Genomic DNA, 20,596 nt, shown 5'->3' with positions numbered 1-20,596 from the left:
ACTCCTTGGCAGAATTTCCTCTTCTGTCCTGCGTTTTTCGTTTTGAATTTCAACCACTCAGCTCTGGCGCGGAGAATAGTGGTTGTTGTTATTTCTTCTCCGCTCCCGACCTCTGCCTGCAGTCTTCTTCGAAGATGTTGTCGGGGCTAAGGCGGATCCAAGGATTCGACAAGCCTGTGTGGTGCCGCAGCATGTGGATCTTCTGCTGCGGCTTGAGACGGGCCCTCAGGAGCCGCTGGAGGTCTGAAGTGATCTTCTCTTTCTGCATCTTGCAGGTTCCCTGAGGGCCGATGTTGATGCCCAAGTATCTCACCCACTCCCCGGGTTTGATGGTTCTCACAGGGTGCTCTTCGATGGTGAGGAAAGGAGTGATCCGCACCCTGTGGGTTGAAGTCTTGCCCCGGGTGTGGGTGATCCCGAGGGAGAAACATTTCTTCGGTTGAAGCCGCAATCCTCTGCTGTGGAAGAACAAGTTGGTTTGGTTGAGGAGATGTTGTGTTCCTTCCGGTGAGTTACCCACCAGAACGAGACCCGGCCTCCTTGGCTGGTGGGCAGTTCGTCGATGATGATGTTGAAGAGCAGAGGTGATAGCGGGCAACCCTGCTTGACGCCCCTGGTGATGTTGATGCGGGACGTCTACTCTCCGCCAAGGGAGATGGTGGTGGTGCATCCTTGGTAGAGGTCTTTGATGATGTTTATGAAGGGTTGCGGTACTACATGCCTGTGAAGAGCTCGAACAACGGAATGGTGACTAACCATTTGCAAGGTCTAGTATGGCCACGGCGAGGATGTTGAGGCATATCTGATGATGTTGTTGAGGATTATGATGTTTTCCGCACATCCCTCAACCGGGCGAAAGGCCTTCGGACGATGGTTAACCATCTGGTCAACACTCGTCTGGAGACGCCGGGATAGGATCTTCGTATAGGAGATGCGACCCGATGGTGATGGGCCGCCAATTCCCGACGTCGCGGAGGTCCGTGTTCTTCTTTGGGATTAACGTTGTCCAGCTCTCCTTGGTCCACTGTGGAGTAGCCCCGATGCGAATCCAATATATATTTTCAAGAATATTTCTAGCTTTTTCTACTATTGTTCCGGGGTCAGTAATGTGAAAGAACTTTTCGTGCACTTCTACAGAATGATCTTCAGCGCGGGCTAGAGCCCTTTGAATATCTTTTGATTTCATGCCTATTTCCCGGGTAATCAATTTTTTAGTCTGAGTGACAGGAACAGGTTTTTCGAAACAATTGGCAGTAATTTTTTTGTATATCATAATGAACTCTAATGGCTTCATTTTTTTGCTCTCAACCCTTTAAATTGTGAACTAATTGACATATTTCATCAGTTGGTGTGATGTCCAGACGTGTACGTTTTAGCTCCTTTATATTGAAGGGTCGCAGTTGGTATGTCGAAAGATTTTGCAGGAATTGCATCACCGCGAACCCAACATCAAACCTGTCCAGAAAGTCCCGGTGAGACAACATGCTGCCTGCAGCTTCTGTCAGAACAAAATGAGACCAAAAGCCATGATCTGAGAGATCAAATTGGGATCTGTTAGACCGAACACCATGATCTAGGAGACCGAAAACTATGATACGCTTATTTGTGAAAAGAGTCGCAAAAAAATAGAGACAAAGACAGATAGATAATTGCTGCGATTACGCGACAAAGGAAACTTAGAAGAAGTAGCGCAAGCGAGATAACTAGCGAAGGCGCCAGAAAGACGAGTGTAAATGTAAAAGTGTATAAAGCGGTTTCAAAAGCCAAGTTTAAACAAAATATCAATAAATATTCGAATAACGACAAGCCAAAATCCCTGCAATAGGTTTATAATTAACAAAAATGTAAAAATACAAGTCTTTCTTTCGTACGTGACTGTGATAAAGCTGGTTTTTTAAAGCAATGGTAGGGGAGACTTCGGACCAGGTATTTTATGTCACAATTAGGTATTGTTAAGACACTGATACAAAAGCTTTATGTCTCCATAAAACGTTAACAGGAACTTTGGAATAAAATCATGTCTGCTTAAAAAATTATAATCGAAAAAGTCAATTTATCAGTGAAACCAAGTTTTTCAATTTGTATGTGTAAGGTTATATATCAGTCACAGTTAATCAAAATGCAGTAATTTTTGGTTGATTGCATATTCATATGTGTATTCTTAGATAGGCCAATGGTGATTTTGTGTAACCTTTAAAAACAAGGCCATAGTTTAATAATTTCTTTGTCGTCACGTGGTCGGGGATACTTCGGACATCATGGCAAGAAATCGCGAGAAGACCACACTTTTTGAGTTTTATGAAAAATTATCAGCTTATAGAAGAGAATATACAGAGGCTGTATGAAATGATCGAATTTTGGCAGTAAAAATAAGCCCTAAAGATAAAACATCGTTTGTTGACCCGAAAATCTATGATATCCGTGCTGTCCTAAAAGTACACGAGTTACCCAAAGCATGAACGTATGGAAGGGTCGAAACCATAAGTGGCCACGCCCCGATTCCTGAAAGCTTGAATGATAATATATGCGCTAATGCCCCAATGGTGATATTGCGCCAAGTTTGATTTCAGATATTTGTTTAAAACTTGCTGTCCGAGATATCCCCGGTCATGTCCGATGTCACCCCGGACATTTGAGACCTGCTTAAAAAATTGGCTGAATGAGCATTTTTAGTGAGCTAAAACGAACCAAAACCCTTTTGTTTTTTGAGCAATGCTTTACTAGTTACAATAAAATAAAATTTAAGAATATAGTTCATAATTTTAAAAAAATATGAGCAATTTTCCCAAAACCGTCCGAGCTATCCCCGGTCTCCCCTACAGCCATTCCCAACAAATGGTACAACAACACCCAATTTTGACCTTTTATGGGAGAAACTAGGCTTACATGTCCTTGCGGCAAATTCATGTGATGTCCTTCACCTGATTCTCCTTCCCCAATGGATGTAGGTGGTGTAAATGTGACATCACCACATGAATCCAATGCAGCTGCCAATTGAGGAAGACCATTAATACACTTAATAAACTAAGTTTCACTTAAAAATCTTCTAATTTACCTGAATAGACATATGTATCGTCTGATTTTCTTTTTCTTGGCCTTTTGGATATCATGGGAGCCTCTACCGTTTCGTGGTCAGACAACTCCACAGTGGTTGTTTCATCGTAATCCTCACATTCCCCATTTTTCTCTTATCACGAGAAACGTTATTTGACTGAAACTTTATTTTAATTGAGGGAAATTTTCTCCAGTCATTTCCCGGTACTGCTTGCGCCCTCAACAACCTTACAGCATTTGTTGTACATGTTACCCAGCTACTTGGAACAACACCTTCTTCCTCATGTTAAAATACACTAAACACCGTCTTGAGAACGTGTCTGCATTGTGGTAAGAGGAAATGCAAATTCAATCACAGGTGATGCAAACAGGACATTTAAAAAAACTTCTCATTTCTCTCTTTGGCATTACATCACATAAGTAATTATTACTGCCACAATCCTGCTTCACAAAAGCAAAGCTATCACTTTTCATAAGATAACAACCATCTCTACAATTACAAGAAATGGTGGGACTTTAGATTATTTTTAACTTTCGTTACTATCAATTTGCAAAACTTGAACATCATCTGCTAAGTGCCCCAAGCTATGAATATTATATACAATAAATATTTTACCATACAAACTGGAGCACTTCTTTATGAAGTAAATGCATACTTTAAGTAATGGCTTCGTCTTTGCGATCTGAATCCAACATGATACAGAAGCAAGAGTCAAGCAAAGAAAGTGATTGTAGTGCCCATATGAAATAATGTATAAATCCTGTTCCTTTTAAGTCATGCAAAAATTCCTCAATTGGAGAAGGTTTAGTTTTTCCATAAAAAACTGCCACAGCAATTAGTTTAAATGAGCTAAATGAACACAGTATAGGCCATATTTGACAATTGGAAGACCTAAACAAAGGCAGGCCATCAACATTAATTTTCAATTATATTTTCTGGCAAAAGTTTGAACTTAATTTCAATGTTGCAAACAATCCATTTTTTTGACCCAAATATGCAAATACACCATTGTAAATGTTTTTCGTTTAACTATTTAACACCTCCAACAGCTGATTTAAAGCTTTTGTGTGATTTGGTTTGATGAAGCCCAAAATGAACTTGCAGTTATTGACGGCTCCTTGCAAATTTGTTCAACTTTTACTGAGGGACTTAGTGCAGCATTACTGTCCTTATCATTAGTTTGTCTGAGGCCAAGTATCTGGAGTTAAGTAATTTAAAAAAAGCCAAAGCTAGAATGCTGTTTATCATAATGCTGGTAAACGTTGACGATGAACCCTGTATTGAGTTCGAAACGTTTACCAACATTTTAGCTTTGGCTTTTTTTTTACTAGGCTCTCCAACATCGGCAAAGAAAGGCGAAATTATATTTTCGAACAAAATTAAGTGACGCAATTGATCACTCACTCTCGTTGCAAGGTGCGGACTGGCAACTTTGCACTGTCACCCTTGCTAAAATCTTCCTACACAGCAGTAAGCCAATTATTGCCGGTCTTGCTTTTTTGGCGCACATTTTTGTTACGATAGGAGTTACGCCAGAGACCTTGAAGTGGAGTCTGGCGAAATACCCTCGAAGGTATCTTTCAGTTTCCAAATAGCAGCGAACAAATTTTTTGACCAACAATGGAGAAAGCTCACAGTTTGGTCATGACCTTGATAGCCAGTGAGAAACCAGTCTATGCAACCGTGCATTGTGAAGGTGAGTAGCGTGTATTTTTATCAAGGGCTCCCCTGCGCGCCATAATGCAATCTCTCCTTGCATATTTATCTAAACCAGTGGTTCCCAACCGGGAAGGAATTTCATAAAAACCTATTTTTTTTTACATTGACGCAACATTGGACATCCAGTGTAGCCCGATTGAGCTACTTTTTATAAGGCTAGGCTACAAATAACTGGAACAGATAACAGTTAGTAAACAGCAGGTGTAATGAAACTAGATTTTTAGTTAGGACTGTTGTGGCTTCAGTATTTAAGAGACCTCAGCAGTAAAAAACGAAAGCATGATAAGTCATATATGCAGTATGGGTTTACATTAATCACTGAAAGCGGTGAGGTGCGTACTTTATAATAAAGTACTCCCCAACGACTCAATGAGACCAACGAAGCAAATGTGCATCCGCAAAACAAAGATAAAGACAAAAGCTTTTTTAAGCGTCACGATAAAGCTCTGAAAATTATGAGACTGGATGCTTCTGGTGAATTTTTTGAAAGAAATAACAAACTTGTATAAGCATCGTATTTAGTGGCACTTGAAATAGCAGAGCAGAAAAAGCCACACACTATTGGTGAAGCATTAATCAAGCCTTGTGTTCTGAAAATGGCAGATGTAGTGCTGGGAAAAGATGCAGAAAAAAAGCTAGCGCCAGTTTCGCTATCCAATAACACGACATCAAAGATTTATCTAATGACATAAAAAGTCGGGTAGTGCAGCAAATCAAAATGTGCACAGTTGATTTGCAAAATATATTTACAATGGTGCATTTAAGGAAGAGTTTTTTTTTAGCTCGCCTCTTGAAACGACTACAAAAGCAGCAGACGTTCTGGAGAGAGTTTCACCTTTTTTTGTGTCTGAGAATTTGGAATGGAAAAATCTTGCTGGCTGCTGTACTGATGGTGCGCCAGCAATGTTGGGGTGATATTCGGGCTTTCAAGCTGCTGTAAAGAAGCAAGCTCCAAGAAGCAAAGGTGTTCACTGCATGTTGCATAGGCAAGCCCTAGCTTCCAAAACATTACCAGAATCACTTCGAAAGGTTCGAGATCAGATGATAGTTGCTTTGAATTCCCGGCTTTTAAAGACATTAGATATGGATTCAGACCACCAAGTGCTTCTCTATCACACTCAAACTCGATGGATATCCAAAGGAAACGTTACGCGAAGATTCTTTGAACTTAGAAGCGAATTAAAGGAATTTTGTAAACAAGATAGAGTATTACTCTTGGCTGGACGATGAAGAATGGATATACTCTCTGGCTTATTTATGTGATGTATTTGAACAACTGAACAAACTCAACCTACATATGCAAGGTAGAAATAACAATATCATTAAGTTTGTTGATGCACTGAAAGCTTTCAAATCTAAATTGACAAATTGGAAAAGAAAAATCGAAATCAAAAGTTGTGCAATGTTTGAAAAACTGGATATGCTTCTTAATAGCAGAGAGAATAAAATGCCAGGGAGAAGGAATTCGAAAGATACTTTCCAGAGACATCTGATGAAGACTTGGAATCCTTATACATTTCCAGTCGAAAAAGTTTCAGTGATTTAAGAATGCCAGGATGAATTTTTAGAGCTTATTCACGACTCTTCAGCAAGGCAACTGTATCAAAACAACATTTTCGTTACGGTAATGGAATTTTCGTTACTGGAACAGAATTTTCGTTAAGGTAACGGAATTTTTGTTACTGGAACAGAATTATCGTACTGTGAGGAATAATTACATTCCCGTTGTGAAGGTACCTTTTCGATCCAAGTACACAATTGTCGTTCTTTCAAGAAAATTGTTGATACGCGACCTAAATGTCGTTCAAAAATGTGACGTTTTCGGCAAGCAATAAAATTCTAAAGGACAGACGCCAATTTAGTTTTCATTTCCCGATTTATACTGGCATCTAATATTTGTGTGCAAAACTTCAAGTCGCTTGATATAAAAATGTTGAAATCACAGGCGGACAACTGTCAAATTTAGTTAAAACCGCCGAACCTTAGCAAGGACAGACGCCAATTTAGTTTTCATTTCGCGTTTTGTACTGGCATCTAATAATTGTGTGCAAAACTTCAAGTCGCTTGATATAAAAATGTTGAAATCACAGGCGGACAACTGTCAAATTTAGTTAAATCCGCCGAACCTTAGCAAGGACAGACGCCAATTTAGTTTTCATTTCTCGTTTTGTAGTGGCATCTAATATTTGTGTGCAAAACTTCAAGTCGCTTGATTTAAAATTGTGTATATTGCCGGCGGGAATTCTCAAAATTAGTTAATTCCGCACGACCTTGGCGACCATTGTTTGTAACATGCGTTTTCGCGCAGTAATAAGAAGCTAAAGGACATACGCCAATTTAGTTTTCATTTCTCGTTTTATAGTGGCATCTAATATTCGTCTGCAAAAGTTCAAGTCGCATGATATAAAAATGTTGAAATCTATGAGGCGCCGTTTGTAAAAAAAAAACAAAATTTGCAAAAACCAACCGTTCTAGGCCAGAAAAGCCTAAATCGGAAAGTGTTTTCGTCCGATTTGTTAAATCAGAAAGTGTTTCTCTCCGATTTAGCATTGAACCGTGACATATATTCCGAGTTATTCCTTTATACGATACTGATTACAGCTGATCCGGTGACCAATAAAGTTATTGAAAGTTGAATATATGCGATGGTAAGTTTTATATTTCTGTATTGGGTCAAGATCAGCTAAAAATACAATGATTTAGAGTCGATAAATCAATTCCATTATTGTGTATTGTCAGTGATGTACCATTTTGTATGACAACTGCTACAAAAGTTTGTGTACAAAATTAGCTCTGTGGATTTGTTTAGACCCTGTTAATGTTAACGTTTTACCGTGTGTTTTGGTGAAGATGGAAGGTACATATAATTTTGTGGTTTCTAAATCTGCAGGGACGATCAAGAAAGGAAGTTGACATTAATCATCTTAAAGGTCTGCTAAAACTGCAGCTAACGAAAACTGAAATTAGCCAAATTTTAGGAGTTTCAAGGCCAACTTTGCAATTAGTGATGAGGTCTAACAATCTAATTGGTAAACAGTTCAGGTAATAATAAGCCTTTATTGTCTTATGCCTTCTAAGTCATAGAGCTGTATTTATTCCAAAGCTGTTCTTTTCTTGTATTTCGTTTATACTTGCTAATTTCCCCAAAAAAATAAAACTCCTTATCACGAAGAAGCAGAATGATAGTATGTTTGTGAAAGCAATGGTTAGTCCTTAAATTAAGTAATGTGTACTTATTCAGTGGTATGTCCAATCATCAGCTTGATGAGGTTATAAGTGCAATAAAGCAGAGGCATCCAGCAGTTGGAGAAGTGATGGTCAGAGGCCACTTGTTATCACAAGGAATCATTGTGCAACGTAAAAGGCTAAGAGAAAGTTTGCACAGAATTGATGAAAATGGTATACGGTCAAGACAACTTGTTACCATTAGGCGAAAAAAATACAGTGTTCCATCACCCAATTATGTTTGGCACATTGATGGCACACACAAGCTCATCCGATGGAAATTCGTTGTGCATGCAGGAATAGATGGATTTAGTAGGCTGATAACATATTGTCATTGTTCAACCAATAACAAATCTGAAACAGTGTTAAAATTGTTTCAAGAAGCAGAACACAAGTATGGTTTGCCACTTCGTGTCAGATCAGATTTTGGAGGTGAAAATGTTTTGGTTTGGAACTATATGTATGAAAAACAAAGAAATAGTGGTGCTGTCATGACTGGCTCGTCAGTGCATAACCAAAGAGTTGAAAGACTGCATAGAGATATCAATAACCAAGTTATAAATGATTTCTTTAATAAATTCTCTTATCTGGAAGATATCCATTTACTTGATCCGTTAAACAGCACAGATCTGTTTTGCTTGCATTTTGTGTTTCTGGGCATCATCAACAAAAGACTTTTAGAATTTGTTGATGCTTCGAATAATCACTGCCTTTCAACAGAAAACAATCACACCCCATTGCAACTATTCCACACCAACTTACGTTTGCTACAGTTGCAAACATTGGATCCCACCAGACAAATTTTAAGTAGCGATGTAAATCATCCACCTGCAAGCATGGTTACGATTGATGAACTTAAGTCTCAATATTTAGTTACTTTACCGTGACGTTGTCCTTTGAGACAAATAGTGCCCAATTAATCATAAAAAATGCAGCTCATGCTCAACCCTGTTTTAATAAACAAATGTGTTCTTCAGTTATTTTGTATTCATGTGCAACTTCCATAACGAAAATTGTTGTTGTACAAACATTCCCTATGCCATTCCAAAGCCAGGGGCATTTAAAATGCCAAAGTCCATCATAGACCTAAAAATTTCATAATCCGTGTGAAGTGGAATGGTCAAAATATTTGCACAAGTATTGGCTAGGGGATATTGTGAATCTTTTGTAAATTCTAAACTTGGTTTTCCGGTAAAACCAAGTGGGGATAGTTGATCAGCACCTGTTGCAAATGCCAAGATGTCATGAAGCGTACATTGGCATTCTCCATCTGAAATATTCAAAACATATACAGTTAGTTATTTCATTAATTTGAAGCATAATATTTGTACCTTGAACATCAAGCACATAGTCCCTCCAAAATGATATAGCACAGTTTTTACTAGATCTGGCATTGCTGCCAGATGGTGAAAGCTCACCAATTGCAAAAATTTCATGAAAAAATGTGTGATCAAGCTTTCGTTTTTCCAAAAAAATTTTTTGGAAAGATATAGGTGCCATTTTCATTTTTGACAGTAGGTCCGTCGAATTTAAGCCCAATTTGAACCTGCAAATTTGCCAAAACTTACACTTGCATATAGTTAACAAAGTACAGTCTAAGCTTTTGGATATACACCTGTCTAATTGGTCCCTTAAGCGATCCTCCGTGTAAAATTTGATTGCCGAAACAACAATTTCTTCTTTTCTGTTTATGTCTTTCACAAATGTTGGGCAACCACTAACTTGCAAGTAATCTGTAATTTTATTCAAATCATCAAGTGATTCTGCATTGTAAATCTGTAAACATACGAAACAGTCTTTTTTTTGTACAAATCAATAAACTGGATTACTACCGTTAATAATTGTGGGTAGAATGACATGTGCTGCAATTGTGATATAGCTGCAACAAAGTTCCTTGGCCTTTCAACAACTTAATCAAATAAAAGATTCGGAAAAAAACTTGGTGCCGGTCCACCATGTATAACTGAAAGTGATATTAAGCAACCATAAACATTTGTTGAACCTGGAAAACATGTATTAACAAAACTGTCCTGCAAACCAACAAGTTTATCACAAAAACCTGTTTCGTTTCTGGCAAGAAATTTGGCACTCGCATTATACTTTACATAACTAGTCTCAAAAATTCTCTGGTTGGCCCACCAGCATCAACTGCACCTTCAGATTGACCAATATCATCACTGAACTTGACACTCAAACGTGCATTTGCTGCAAAACTATTCCTTTTTACTGCACGGACTGCACATTCTAAAATGTGCTGCCTATTAACTTGATTTTCATCAATGCAGTCTTGCAGATTTAAGATAAGGTCATGTACAGACAAACTTTCTGAAGGTACCCTGCATAAAAAATGGCAAATGTCAGTTTGGCTATCCCTGGCGTGCTAGGTGCCAAGTGATTTTTATTTTTTTTCATGACATGCCAAGTAATTTTTGAGGTTGTATTCGAATTTATGTAATAGGGTAATGTGAACAAAAGGAGGCCAATATGTTTTGCAAATATTTGGAAAACTGGTAATTCTGCAGACTTCTTAACTATAACATGATATACACACACCCTAACTTGTCACTGCTTTCTGTGATGGAAGCTTCAATAGCTTCTTGTAACAGGTAGTCATCATTTTCAGAATCAAACTCTGATACTAAATTGACATAATCAAAGCAGATTGATACAAGTTATATCAGGAAAATCCAATCAAATGTTTTTGTGACATAATAAAATTTGGATCACATACGTGTAAAGAGAAGATGATGATGGTCCAGCCGCATCTCGCTCTCCAGCCTCATCTCGCTCTTTAGCCTCATCACTAATTTTTTTTGCCATATTCTGCAATGAAAAATGGGCCTCATCTTGCCTAACTTCCTCCACATACAACTTCTAAAGTACATGTTTCAACAAGCTTTTATCTTGCCACATGATGGGCAAATTTTCTGACAACGAGACTTATTGTGTAGAAATGTTAATGTGGTCTTACCTTTTCCTCATGAAACTCCAGGAGGCTTTTGTTGATCAAACAGTGTTGTTGATCAACATAAACATTAATGATGGTTTTACCTAAAGATAAAAGGCAGAGGCATCCCACTTAAACATCGTGTTAACCTTTGGAACACTCAAGACTTTCAGCCCTGACAGATTTGTCAGGTATTTAAATTGTAGACCTTGCGATGTGTTAGTGAACAAATCTTGAAAGATTTTACTTCATTTTCATTAAGCTTGTTGCTAATGGCAATTTTAGCAACCAAAATTTTGGTTGGCCCCATATTCAAAAGGAATGCACAGAACAGTCCTCGAACAGACTTTCAAATATAATTTTTTTTTTCTTTGTCTATTTCCATTCACACGAGTGGGTACCCGCCTTCCACTTAATGGAGCAGAATATCTGTAATCCTGATAACAAATTTTATCAAATAAGTTCTCATAAGTTAATGAAACAATATTTAACTGACACTTCAAACTACATAATTCAAAAAAAATTGTGTGTGTCACAGAGCAGGAAAAATTGACATTCCGTATGTAGTACAAATGAATATATGTGATGTGATATGAATATTACTGTTGTGAAGTCATTTTCATCATCTGCATCATTTCTTGTTATGCTTGGCAATGGCACCTAAAATGAAAAAAAAATAAAAATGTTATACAAAGTGCCTGTCCAAAAACAAATACATCACACCAACTTACTTCTGACACCGTTGTTGTGGATGTAGTAGAAGAACTAAACTGGCTTTGACTATTTATTGAATATAAAATAGCAGAAGCTATTTTGTCCACTTTACTTCTTCTCCTAAGTTACTTCTATCTCCTGAGTTAGCTATTAACTAGCCTATAGAATCTTAAATAAAGTGATATTAAATAAACAGCACTAAGTAAATGTCCCTAACCTTACTCTGGTCTAACCAGTTGATCATTTATAAATATTCGGAACGCTAAATCGGACAGCAAACCATTTGGGAATTCCGATTTAGCATTGAAGCGTGACTAGCTGTCCGATTTAGCATTGAAGCGTGAATTGTTTTCTGATTTCTGTTGTGATTGTCATTATTCTTAAAATAGAACGTCCCAAATGGTAACCAAGTACAACTACAGTATATAAAAGAGTTCACTGGGAAATTTAAGACCAGAAAACCGAACAGAAGTTTCAAAATTAAATAGTGTAAAGACTATAAATTTTCACTAATCAGAAACAAAGTCATGCTTCAATGCTAAATCGGAAAGCAAGTCACGCTTCAATGCTAAATCGGAATTCCGATTTATTAAATCGGAGAGAAACATTTTCCGATTTGTTAAATCGGAGAAAAACACTTTCCGATTTAAGCTTTTCTGGCCTAGAACGGTTGATTTTTGCAGTTTTTATTTTTTTTGCAAACGGCGCCTCATAGAAATTACAGGCGGACAACTGTCAAATTTAGTTTCAAACATGCGTTTTCGGCAAGCAATAAAATTCTAAAGGACAGACGCGAATTTAGTTATCATTTCTCGTTTTGTACTGGCATCTAATATTTGTGTGCAAAATTTCAAGTTGCTTGATATAAAAATGTTGAAATCACTGGCGGACAACTGTCAAATTTAGTTAAAACCGCCGAACCTTAGCCACCATAGTTTCAAACATGCGTTTTCGGCAAGCAATAAAAATCTAAAGGACAGACGCCAATTAGTTTTCATTTCTCGTTTTGTAGTGGCATCTAATATTTGTGTGCAAAACTTCAAGTCGCTTGATTTAAAATTGTTCAAATCACAGGCGGACAACTGTCAAATTCAGTTAATTTCGCCCTTGCGGCGCGGTTTATACTTGTCTTTGACAGGTATTCGCTTGCCAAATCTCTGTTTTACATCCATGCGAATTAAAATTTGGCAGTTAAATACTACAACCATGTAAAAGGCGATACCTCTAAACTTTATTGAACTATATGCTTTAGTTTTTTGTTGTCATACGAAAAGGCGTTCTTAAAACTGTTTTGGCCAACTTGCGGCGCGGTTTAAGCTTGCCTTTGACAGGTATTCGCCTGCCAAATCTCTGTTTTGCATCCAGGCGAATTAAAATTTGGCAGTTAAATACTACAGCCATGTCGAAGGCTATACCTCTAAACTTTATTCAACTATATGCTTTAGTTTTTTGTTGTCATACGAAAAGGCGTTCTTAAAACTGTTTTGGCGAACTGACGGCGCGGTTTAAGCTTGTCTTTGACAGGTATTTACTTGTCTTTGTTTTGAAATAATATGGCCAAACGAAATAAATTTAGCTGTTAAATGCTCTAGGTATGTTGTAGACGGTCTCATTGAACCGTATTCGACTATCCGTTTTTTGATATATTTAAAAGCGTTCTTTTAAACTGTTTTAAACACATTCCACTTTTGTGTGATACCGTCGCAGTAAATATTCCTTTTACACTTAAAGGTTGTTTCGAACCTTTAAGTGTAAAATTGTAGGCCTTGCAGCGTACCAATAGGATTCCCAGTCGCTGCTTTGCTGAATATAAAGTCTGCTTGCGTGTTCTTACTGTTTAGGTTACTAAGTTCGACTCCGTGGCAGACTTGTTGCTACCACGTGACTGAATTGCAGCGAATTAACTATTAAAAGAACGTGCGATCGTATCAGCGCGAATGGCAAACCGAGAGAGAGACTGAGAGAGCGAACGATTGTTACGAGGGCGTTTTATAACAAAAAAGACAGGAAAAACGTGGTTGTCCAGCGGGATGCCAGAAAGCTGGTGGGAGCTCCTACAGGAGAGCTTAACACCGTCTGCAGCTTTCGGTCGGTCTGTGTTCCAAATGTGTGAAGAATTGAGTAGGGAAACATGCGTGTTGCTACAGCCTTCATGCTGTTTCCAACTGATCTTACTTTTGGCCTGAAAGTAGAGCATTTAACTTCTCATAAAAGGGCTGCAGCTCCTGATTTTGATGTGCCCTTCAACATGGCATAATATGGTTTCCTTAAAAAATTTTCACTTGTAGTAATCGAAAATTTTCAAACATTAATTTAAACTCATTCTTACTTTAAAAACAATAAATACTTTTAAATTCTGTACCACAAAATATATTTTTGAAATGTCGAAAGATGCCTCTATCTCCGAATTCTTCAGCAATGCTTTTGTAAAACTGCTGATTTCTCCCATCTTTTTTTTGTATAATATTTTTCTCGACAATTAAATCAATCCGAAGAAAAGTTTCCCCGTCACTGCATGCACCACATCTTACTTTTTTGCTCATTGTGTATTTTTCTGCTTCTGAACTACAAAATAAATGCAACAGTGTAACCGAAATTAGAGTGTCCCTGACCAGGTCGTCGGTGCTCTCCTCATCTGATTAGGGAAGGTCTTTAAACCCCAGGCATGGCCGACGGCCATACTGCTCCAAATTATTGATGGATTGCTCATTTGAAGCAGAGCTTGCCTGGAGTTTTTTTACGGCCTTCTTTAACTCCTTATTCTCAGATTAGAGGGAGTGAATCACCACTTCGTTTGTGGAAAGCTTCTTATTCTCCTCAAACCTCTCTTGGAGAAAGGTCTGGCTTTTCCGCATCTCCAGCACTAGCTCCTTCAGGGTGTTGTCAGTGGAGTTCTTGCTCTCCCGTACTTCATCTCTCAGTGAGTCGATGCGGTCAAGGACAGCAGATTGCTCCTTGTCTTTCTTTGAACGCTGTGACATCTTATGCACAGTTAGTCTATTCTTACAGGAAGTAGGTTAGCAGAAACAAAGTGTAAATAGATGTAATATAACAACAATAATAATAATAATAAAGGTTAGTAATATTGTACTTAACTTTTGTAGAAATTCCTTCAATGTCGTTGAACAGAAAAACAGCAGTATTTGTTCAGCAGAATGTACGCTCTATTTGTCTAAGTCTCAGCAAAAGTTCTGCTAACAAAAACAGTTGTAATTATAGTTCGCAGTAAGTGTAGAATGCCTTTACTGGCAATGATCGGTCTACCAAACTCAGCTTTGCCAACCTCTGAATGAAGTTCCACAGGTTTACAAGCATGCAAAGCATATTGTCAATGCTTCTTCAGCTGTTGGTATATCCAACACCAATATTTGCTGAAAGTCTGAAGGATGTTGGATTCTGTAATGCACAATACTTTGGCAAAATGAATTTTCTCTGCGATCTCTGGCAAGCAACTAATGTAAAACCATAATTGCAACCACAAAATTACAATTTACAATCCCAACTCTGGGCCGCAACCCAAAGTTTAAAAATCCCGGCCTTTATATACCTTGTGCAATTATGCATGGAAATATAAGAATCATTCCAGGAGTCATGTTTTCTTCCTAACCCATGATAGGATTTGCGTTAACACATCATTACCATATAATGTTATCATAAAATACAGCACTACTTGACCGACATTTTACCTTTATCAAGATATCTCGATATATTCAACACCTTGCACCCATAAAATAAGATCATGTGCTAACGAATCATTGTCAGAAGAACTACGCATGTGAACTATGTCGCAACAATGGGGGAGTCATCACAATGGACAAAATTTAAATAATACTGTGTGACGTAATACAAAGTCAAAAATACCACGATCTAATAGTGAAAAGTACTCGGATACTTGCCAACTTGAGTCGGGCCACGTAAATAGGTACCGCGGGTTGCACATCTCTGCCCTAGACCCTCTACTGGTCTTGACAACATGATCTATCTCTACGACAAGTTCTTTCATTTTAATAATTCTAATCTTAAGTCTAACGTAGAAATGATATTACGGACCACCCGTAAGCGAATAGGCCAACAGTTACCAGGACGTGCTTGTGAACATGCATGTACACAGAAAAAGAAACCAACGTGACAGCTTGCGACCACGACGGAAACACAGACGAAGAACAACAAAATATACAACCGATTCTACTCAACCCACAGCGCCGTAACGACAGGACGATACTGGATTTCGGATAGAAACTATATATTCACAAGTAGGGGCAACAGGCATTGTCACGTTCCGTTTTCACGGTTACGCAAAAGATGGGTCTGACTATTGGAAGTTCCTTGACAGCAACGCACTTGTACCCTGATCAGCAATAAACCTTTTCCTACACCTTTATTGTCTTATTCAAATAGAATGCAACACACAAAATACGATTACTTACAGACGTAGTAACACGGTTATAAATTTAACCAATACACTGAACTACACTTTTGTACTAAAAATGAATTGTTTTAGAAAACAGAGTGCTACTTATATCGTTTGGGTAACAATGACTCGGGTCAAAGCGTTAACTTTTTTTCCCAGCAGTATCAACAATGGTGGCTGCAGCAAGTAACGGGCGACGCGATAAAACTGGCACATTCGGGACGAAAACAAAAGAAATGAGGGTGCGAAGCGGCCGTTTGAAACAAAAGATTTAATACGCACAGTAAACGTCCGGTGGTTGCGAGATATCTTCGCATGGGAATTAGGCCATAGTCTTGTGTACGTCGGAATCTGCGACTTTCACCTGCCAGTATCCCTTAGTCAAATCAATCGTCGAAAAGTACTTGTCGTTTCTAAGGTCGTGGAAAACATCCTGGGCCGTCGTCATCGGTTCAGGATCGAACACCGTTACCTTGTTAAGTCTTCGATAATCTATGCAAATCCGGTTTGTACCATCTTTCTTTCGAACTATAACCACCGGTGACGCATATGATGACGTCGAAGGTCTTATCACCCCTGTGTCTAACATTTCGCAATGACTCGCGTACGTTAAAGGGCTTCGAACGTATCGGCTTGTCGCTGGTAAGTCGAACGTTGTGTTCAACCAAGTTCATGCACCCGGGCCTTTCGGAAAATACCTCTACATGCGCTTTGGCAATCCTCATGACTTCTTGCTTCTGAATCTCGGTAAGGGAATCACTCACGGCCAAGTCATCGGTTGTTTCGTGGTGAGTTCCCAAGTTCAACTCATGACACAAATCTCTCATTACCAGTGCGTCGCTCGTCGTTGATCCGATGTTCTGTTCTGACTCTCTTTGGACGTGTTTCTTCAGTAAGTTAATATGGTAAAGCTTGGTATTACCTTTGACATTCACACGGTAGTCATTGATTCCAACCTTCCCCTCGACTTTGAACGGCCCCTTCCACGTTACAATCTCTTGCAATATGTCCATGTCCGTTACAGTTAAAGCACCTGCGGTCAGTAGGGCCTGACAAGCGATGATAACGCCCCGTTGGACCGATCTTTCACAATTGGAAAAGTAAACAGCAGCTCGAGGATGCTTAAAATCACAACTATGACCGCTGATCGTCTTTTTCAATGGGCCGAGAAACCTATCGGCTTTCTCAGCAAATTCTTTTAAATCGTTCGTCGAATGTTGTCTCATGTATAGTGATAGCTCTCGGTAACTGTCTTTGTGGAACTTCTCGCGAAGAAAAAGTTCCTTTGAGTCCTTTGTAGGTCTTTTCGATGCCGGCCATTTCTACCCAACTGTCCAAATAACTTTCGAACCTAACAAAATACTGGGAAACCGTTTCGCCTTGTTGCTGGGTTTCATTGTTGAACCTGTTGCGGTATCCATCTTCGCGTAATCCATACCGTTCCCGCAACGCCCGTTTCAACACCTCGTAGTCCCTGGCTTCGTCTGCCAAGAGTCGAGAATACACTCCCATCGCTTTTCCAGTCAGCAGTGCACTAAGCCATGGCGCCCATTGGTTCCTTTCCCAGCCGCTGTTCTCCGCGTATCTCTCAAATCGCAGCAAATATCCGTCCACGTCATCCACAAATTTTGGAAGCTCTGGACACTTGCCTGCACCAGTGTTGCTGCATGTTGGACATTCTGATAAGTTGTATTATATACCGTTGTTAAAGTATTTTGTGGTAAAATCGTAGGCCGGGTCCACACTCACGCTTTGCGCCGGCGGATTCTTTGTTTGTTTCATTGCCGCGGGCGTACGCTCGGGGCAAAGCTTGAAAGCGTGAGCTTTCGCTCACAAGAGGTCGCGGGCTTGCGAGCGCTCGGCGTAATACGCCCGCGACTTGCCGCTGAGCTTATACGCCGGCGAAATCATTTTGATTTAGCTCACGCCCGCAAGCTTTGGAAATAGGTTGTGGGTCGAAGGTATAGGTGTTGTAAGTGGAAATTTGATGTGGGCCAGAGTATTTTTTGAGTTTAATTACTTTCGAAAATTAATCACAAACATTTTTTTTTAACTTTAATTGACAAGACATTTTACCATTGAAACCAAAATGGAAATTTGTTAAATCATGTTTGCTTTTAAAGTTTTAAGAACAGTTTTAGTTGAATTAACGCTTCAGAAGAACATGTCTAGTATTATGTAGAAGGGCAAAATCAACTTATCATGATAATTTATACGTTGATTATACCATGGCATGTTTATATCTTCCAGCTTTTGCATAGTTTAGGTAGTTTCATTTAGCTAGTGAAAAAGCTGTTCAAATAGAAAATGTAAATTGTGCCTTTGCTGGCCAATTCACCTAAAAACCACAATAAACTAATGGATATTTGGACAGGATTTCAATATCTTTTGGAGCAGTATTACATGTGGTTTTATTTGAAATACTTTAAGCAAGCCTGCTTTCTATTTTAAAGTGAAGTATCTTTCATTGGAATATGAACATGCATCCACTAACAATCAACCTGTGTAAGAAAATGTTGCTTGTTTTGATCATACCATAACAAAGGTTGCTCATGTTTTCAAAATGTTGAATTTTTATATTTTGTATAGTTATCTTTTGCATCATCTACTGTTTAGCTTTAAAAATTGCATGTAATATGATGCTTTAATTAAGTGATACATTGTATGGTTTCATGCTACTGTATATTTGTCTAAAATATGTGCTCTTATATTTCTTTGCGAGGTTCTCTTTAATGTTGCCTATACATTTTTCTGTGTTTATTCAGCACTCGTTGCTAAAAATCAGCAGCATTGTTCAGAAAAATTTAAAAAGGAACCCAATAAATTCAATAACATGAAAGAATACCAGTTCACCATGACAACTATTTCAGTGGTTAAAGTAGTAATAAACATAATGATCATAATACCAAACCAGTAACTTGTTATTTCATTACTTTTATTATTGTTTTAGTCAATTCCACAAAATAAAACGGTTTCATTTGGTGTTGTTGTTTCTTTGTGGACGCAGGCAAAAGTTAACCAGACAAACATACTTCAGTTGTTCTTGGCAATGTTTTTGACTAATGCAGTAATTTTTGGTACCATTCACCACGGCCGTAATGCCTTCGTTAATAAACAGCACAATTCTCACGTTTTTGAACGCCATGCAAAACAAATGACCCTGACAACTGGCAGCGAAAATACGCCGGGCGTGAGTGAGGACGCCGATATTTTCTTTCCGCCAGCGCGCGAGCTCGCCAGCCCAAGTTTCTCTCTCTGTGTGGACTAACATTGCAAAAGCATAATGTGTTGCAAGGATCCATTTTAATTATATGAGACTTATTTGTGTGATAACTGTCGATTTCTAAAGAAAATTACTCCTAAAGTAAAAGTATGTTTTTGGTTGGCCATGTTGCTTGAAATTATCTTTTGTAGGTATTTTTTTTTCCAATACCAGTTGTAAATAATTACCAAAAACTGCTTGTAAGAAGAAGTGTTAAGAGACCAATGTCCCATGGCTGTATACAAGCACTGAATTGTAGTCGCAATAAACATGCATAAAATGTTGTTTGTAAGTATTTATTGCAGCAGAAGTTATGTTTCAGAAAAATGCAAAGCGCAACATCGAAGTTTACCCTTTAGCGCCCAGCGTTGCATATATGGAACACTGTATATTATCACACATATTTTGTGCTAAGTTTTGGTTTTTCTGATTTAGTAAAAGCCCCTTTACATATTTTAAAAAATACTGCCACCTAGCGGGTTACTAAACTTTTAGGAATTATCCCGATTTTCAAGCCCTGTCTGTCAGGATGAACTTTCAAACTTTTAAGTTGTATTTCAGTGTTTTTGAAAGGTTTTTGATTGGAAAACGTTGTTTGTGGTGCAGTTTAGATAAATTACAGTAAATATAATTAGTTTACGGATGAATGCTTCAACAGCGGTGGGTGTCCTACAATTCCGAAAAGTGATGTTGCACATTTGCAAGCCAACATATTAATGAATTCACAAAGGAAGTATTACTCTGTGCAAGATGCATTAGAGTTAGTAATTAATGGAGATGAAAGTGAGAAGGAAAGTGACAGTGATGATGAATCTATGCCAGGCACACTTCCTCCTCCTCCTCCTGCTGCTGTTGTTCATGAGGGAACATCAACCTGTATTTGCTAAAAAACATAAATTTAAATGGGTGCGAAAGGAATATATTAAGCCAGATGTGACATTTACTGGAAATAGATTACCACCCTCGGATTTGATTGACATTAAAACACCTTTTCAATATTTCAAAGGCTTTGTGACAAATGAAATGATCAAACTTGTGATGGAAAATACTAATCTATATAGTGTACAAAAAACTTGCAAGTCTTCTAGATATTATTGGCAAGATAGCACCATACAACTTTCATCAAGATTGCACTTTGTGGATAATTTACGTGACTCTGGAAATTAAGACCATGGCTAAGCCTTTTTCGTCAAATTTGTTTAAATATAATTCCTGAGATGATGGTCCCATTTAAAGGCACATTAATTCCCTTTTAGCAATACA

At 38.3% G+C, this 20,596-nt stretch overlaps 1 protein-coding gene and 2 pseudogenes across 1 annotated transcript; 1 reads left to right on the top strand and 2 right to left on the bottom strand.

The window, feature by feature from the left end:
* The first annotated feature begins 4,675 nt into the window (after positions 1-4,675).
* On the top strand, positions 4,676-8,886 carry LOC145890315 (uncharacterized). The gene is made up of 4 exons (XM_082981320.1): positions 4,676-4,751; positions 6,152-6,207; positions 7,665-7,816; positions 8,016-8,886. The coding sequence occupies exons 1-4, from the start codon at positions 4,676-4,678 to the stop codon at positions 8,884-8,886; spliced, it is 1,155 nt and encodes a 384-aa protein (XP_082837446.1).
* A 147-nt stretch (positions 8,887-9,033) lies between these two features.
* On the bottom strand, positions 9,034-11,256 carry LOC145890314 (G2/M phase-specific E3 ubiquitin-protein ligase-like; annotated as a pseudogene).
* Positions 11,257-14,428: 3,172 nt separating this feature from the next.
* LOC145890313 (uncharacterized) lies at positions 14,429-17,982 on the bottom strand (annotated as a pseudogene).
* Positions 17,983-20,596: the final 2,614 nt, after the last annotated feature.

The sequence above is a fragment of the Ascidia mentula genome, chromosome 2 (assembly GCF_947561715.1).
Source record: "Ascidia mentula chromosome 2, kaAscMent1.1, whole genome shotgun sequence".
Taxonomy (NCBI): Eukaryota; Metazoa; Chordata; class Ascidiacea; order Phlebobranchia; family Ascidiidae; genus Ascidia; species Ascidia mentula.
This window is presented reverse-complemented; position numbering and strand designations above follow the sequence as displayed.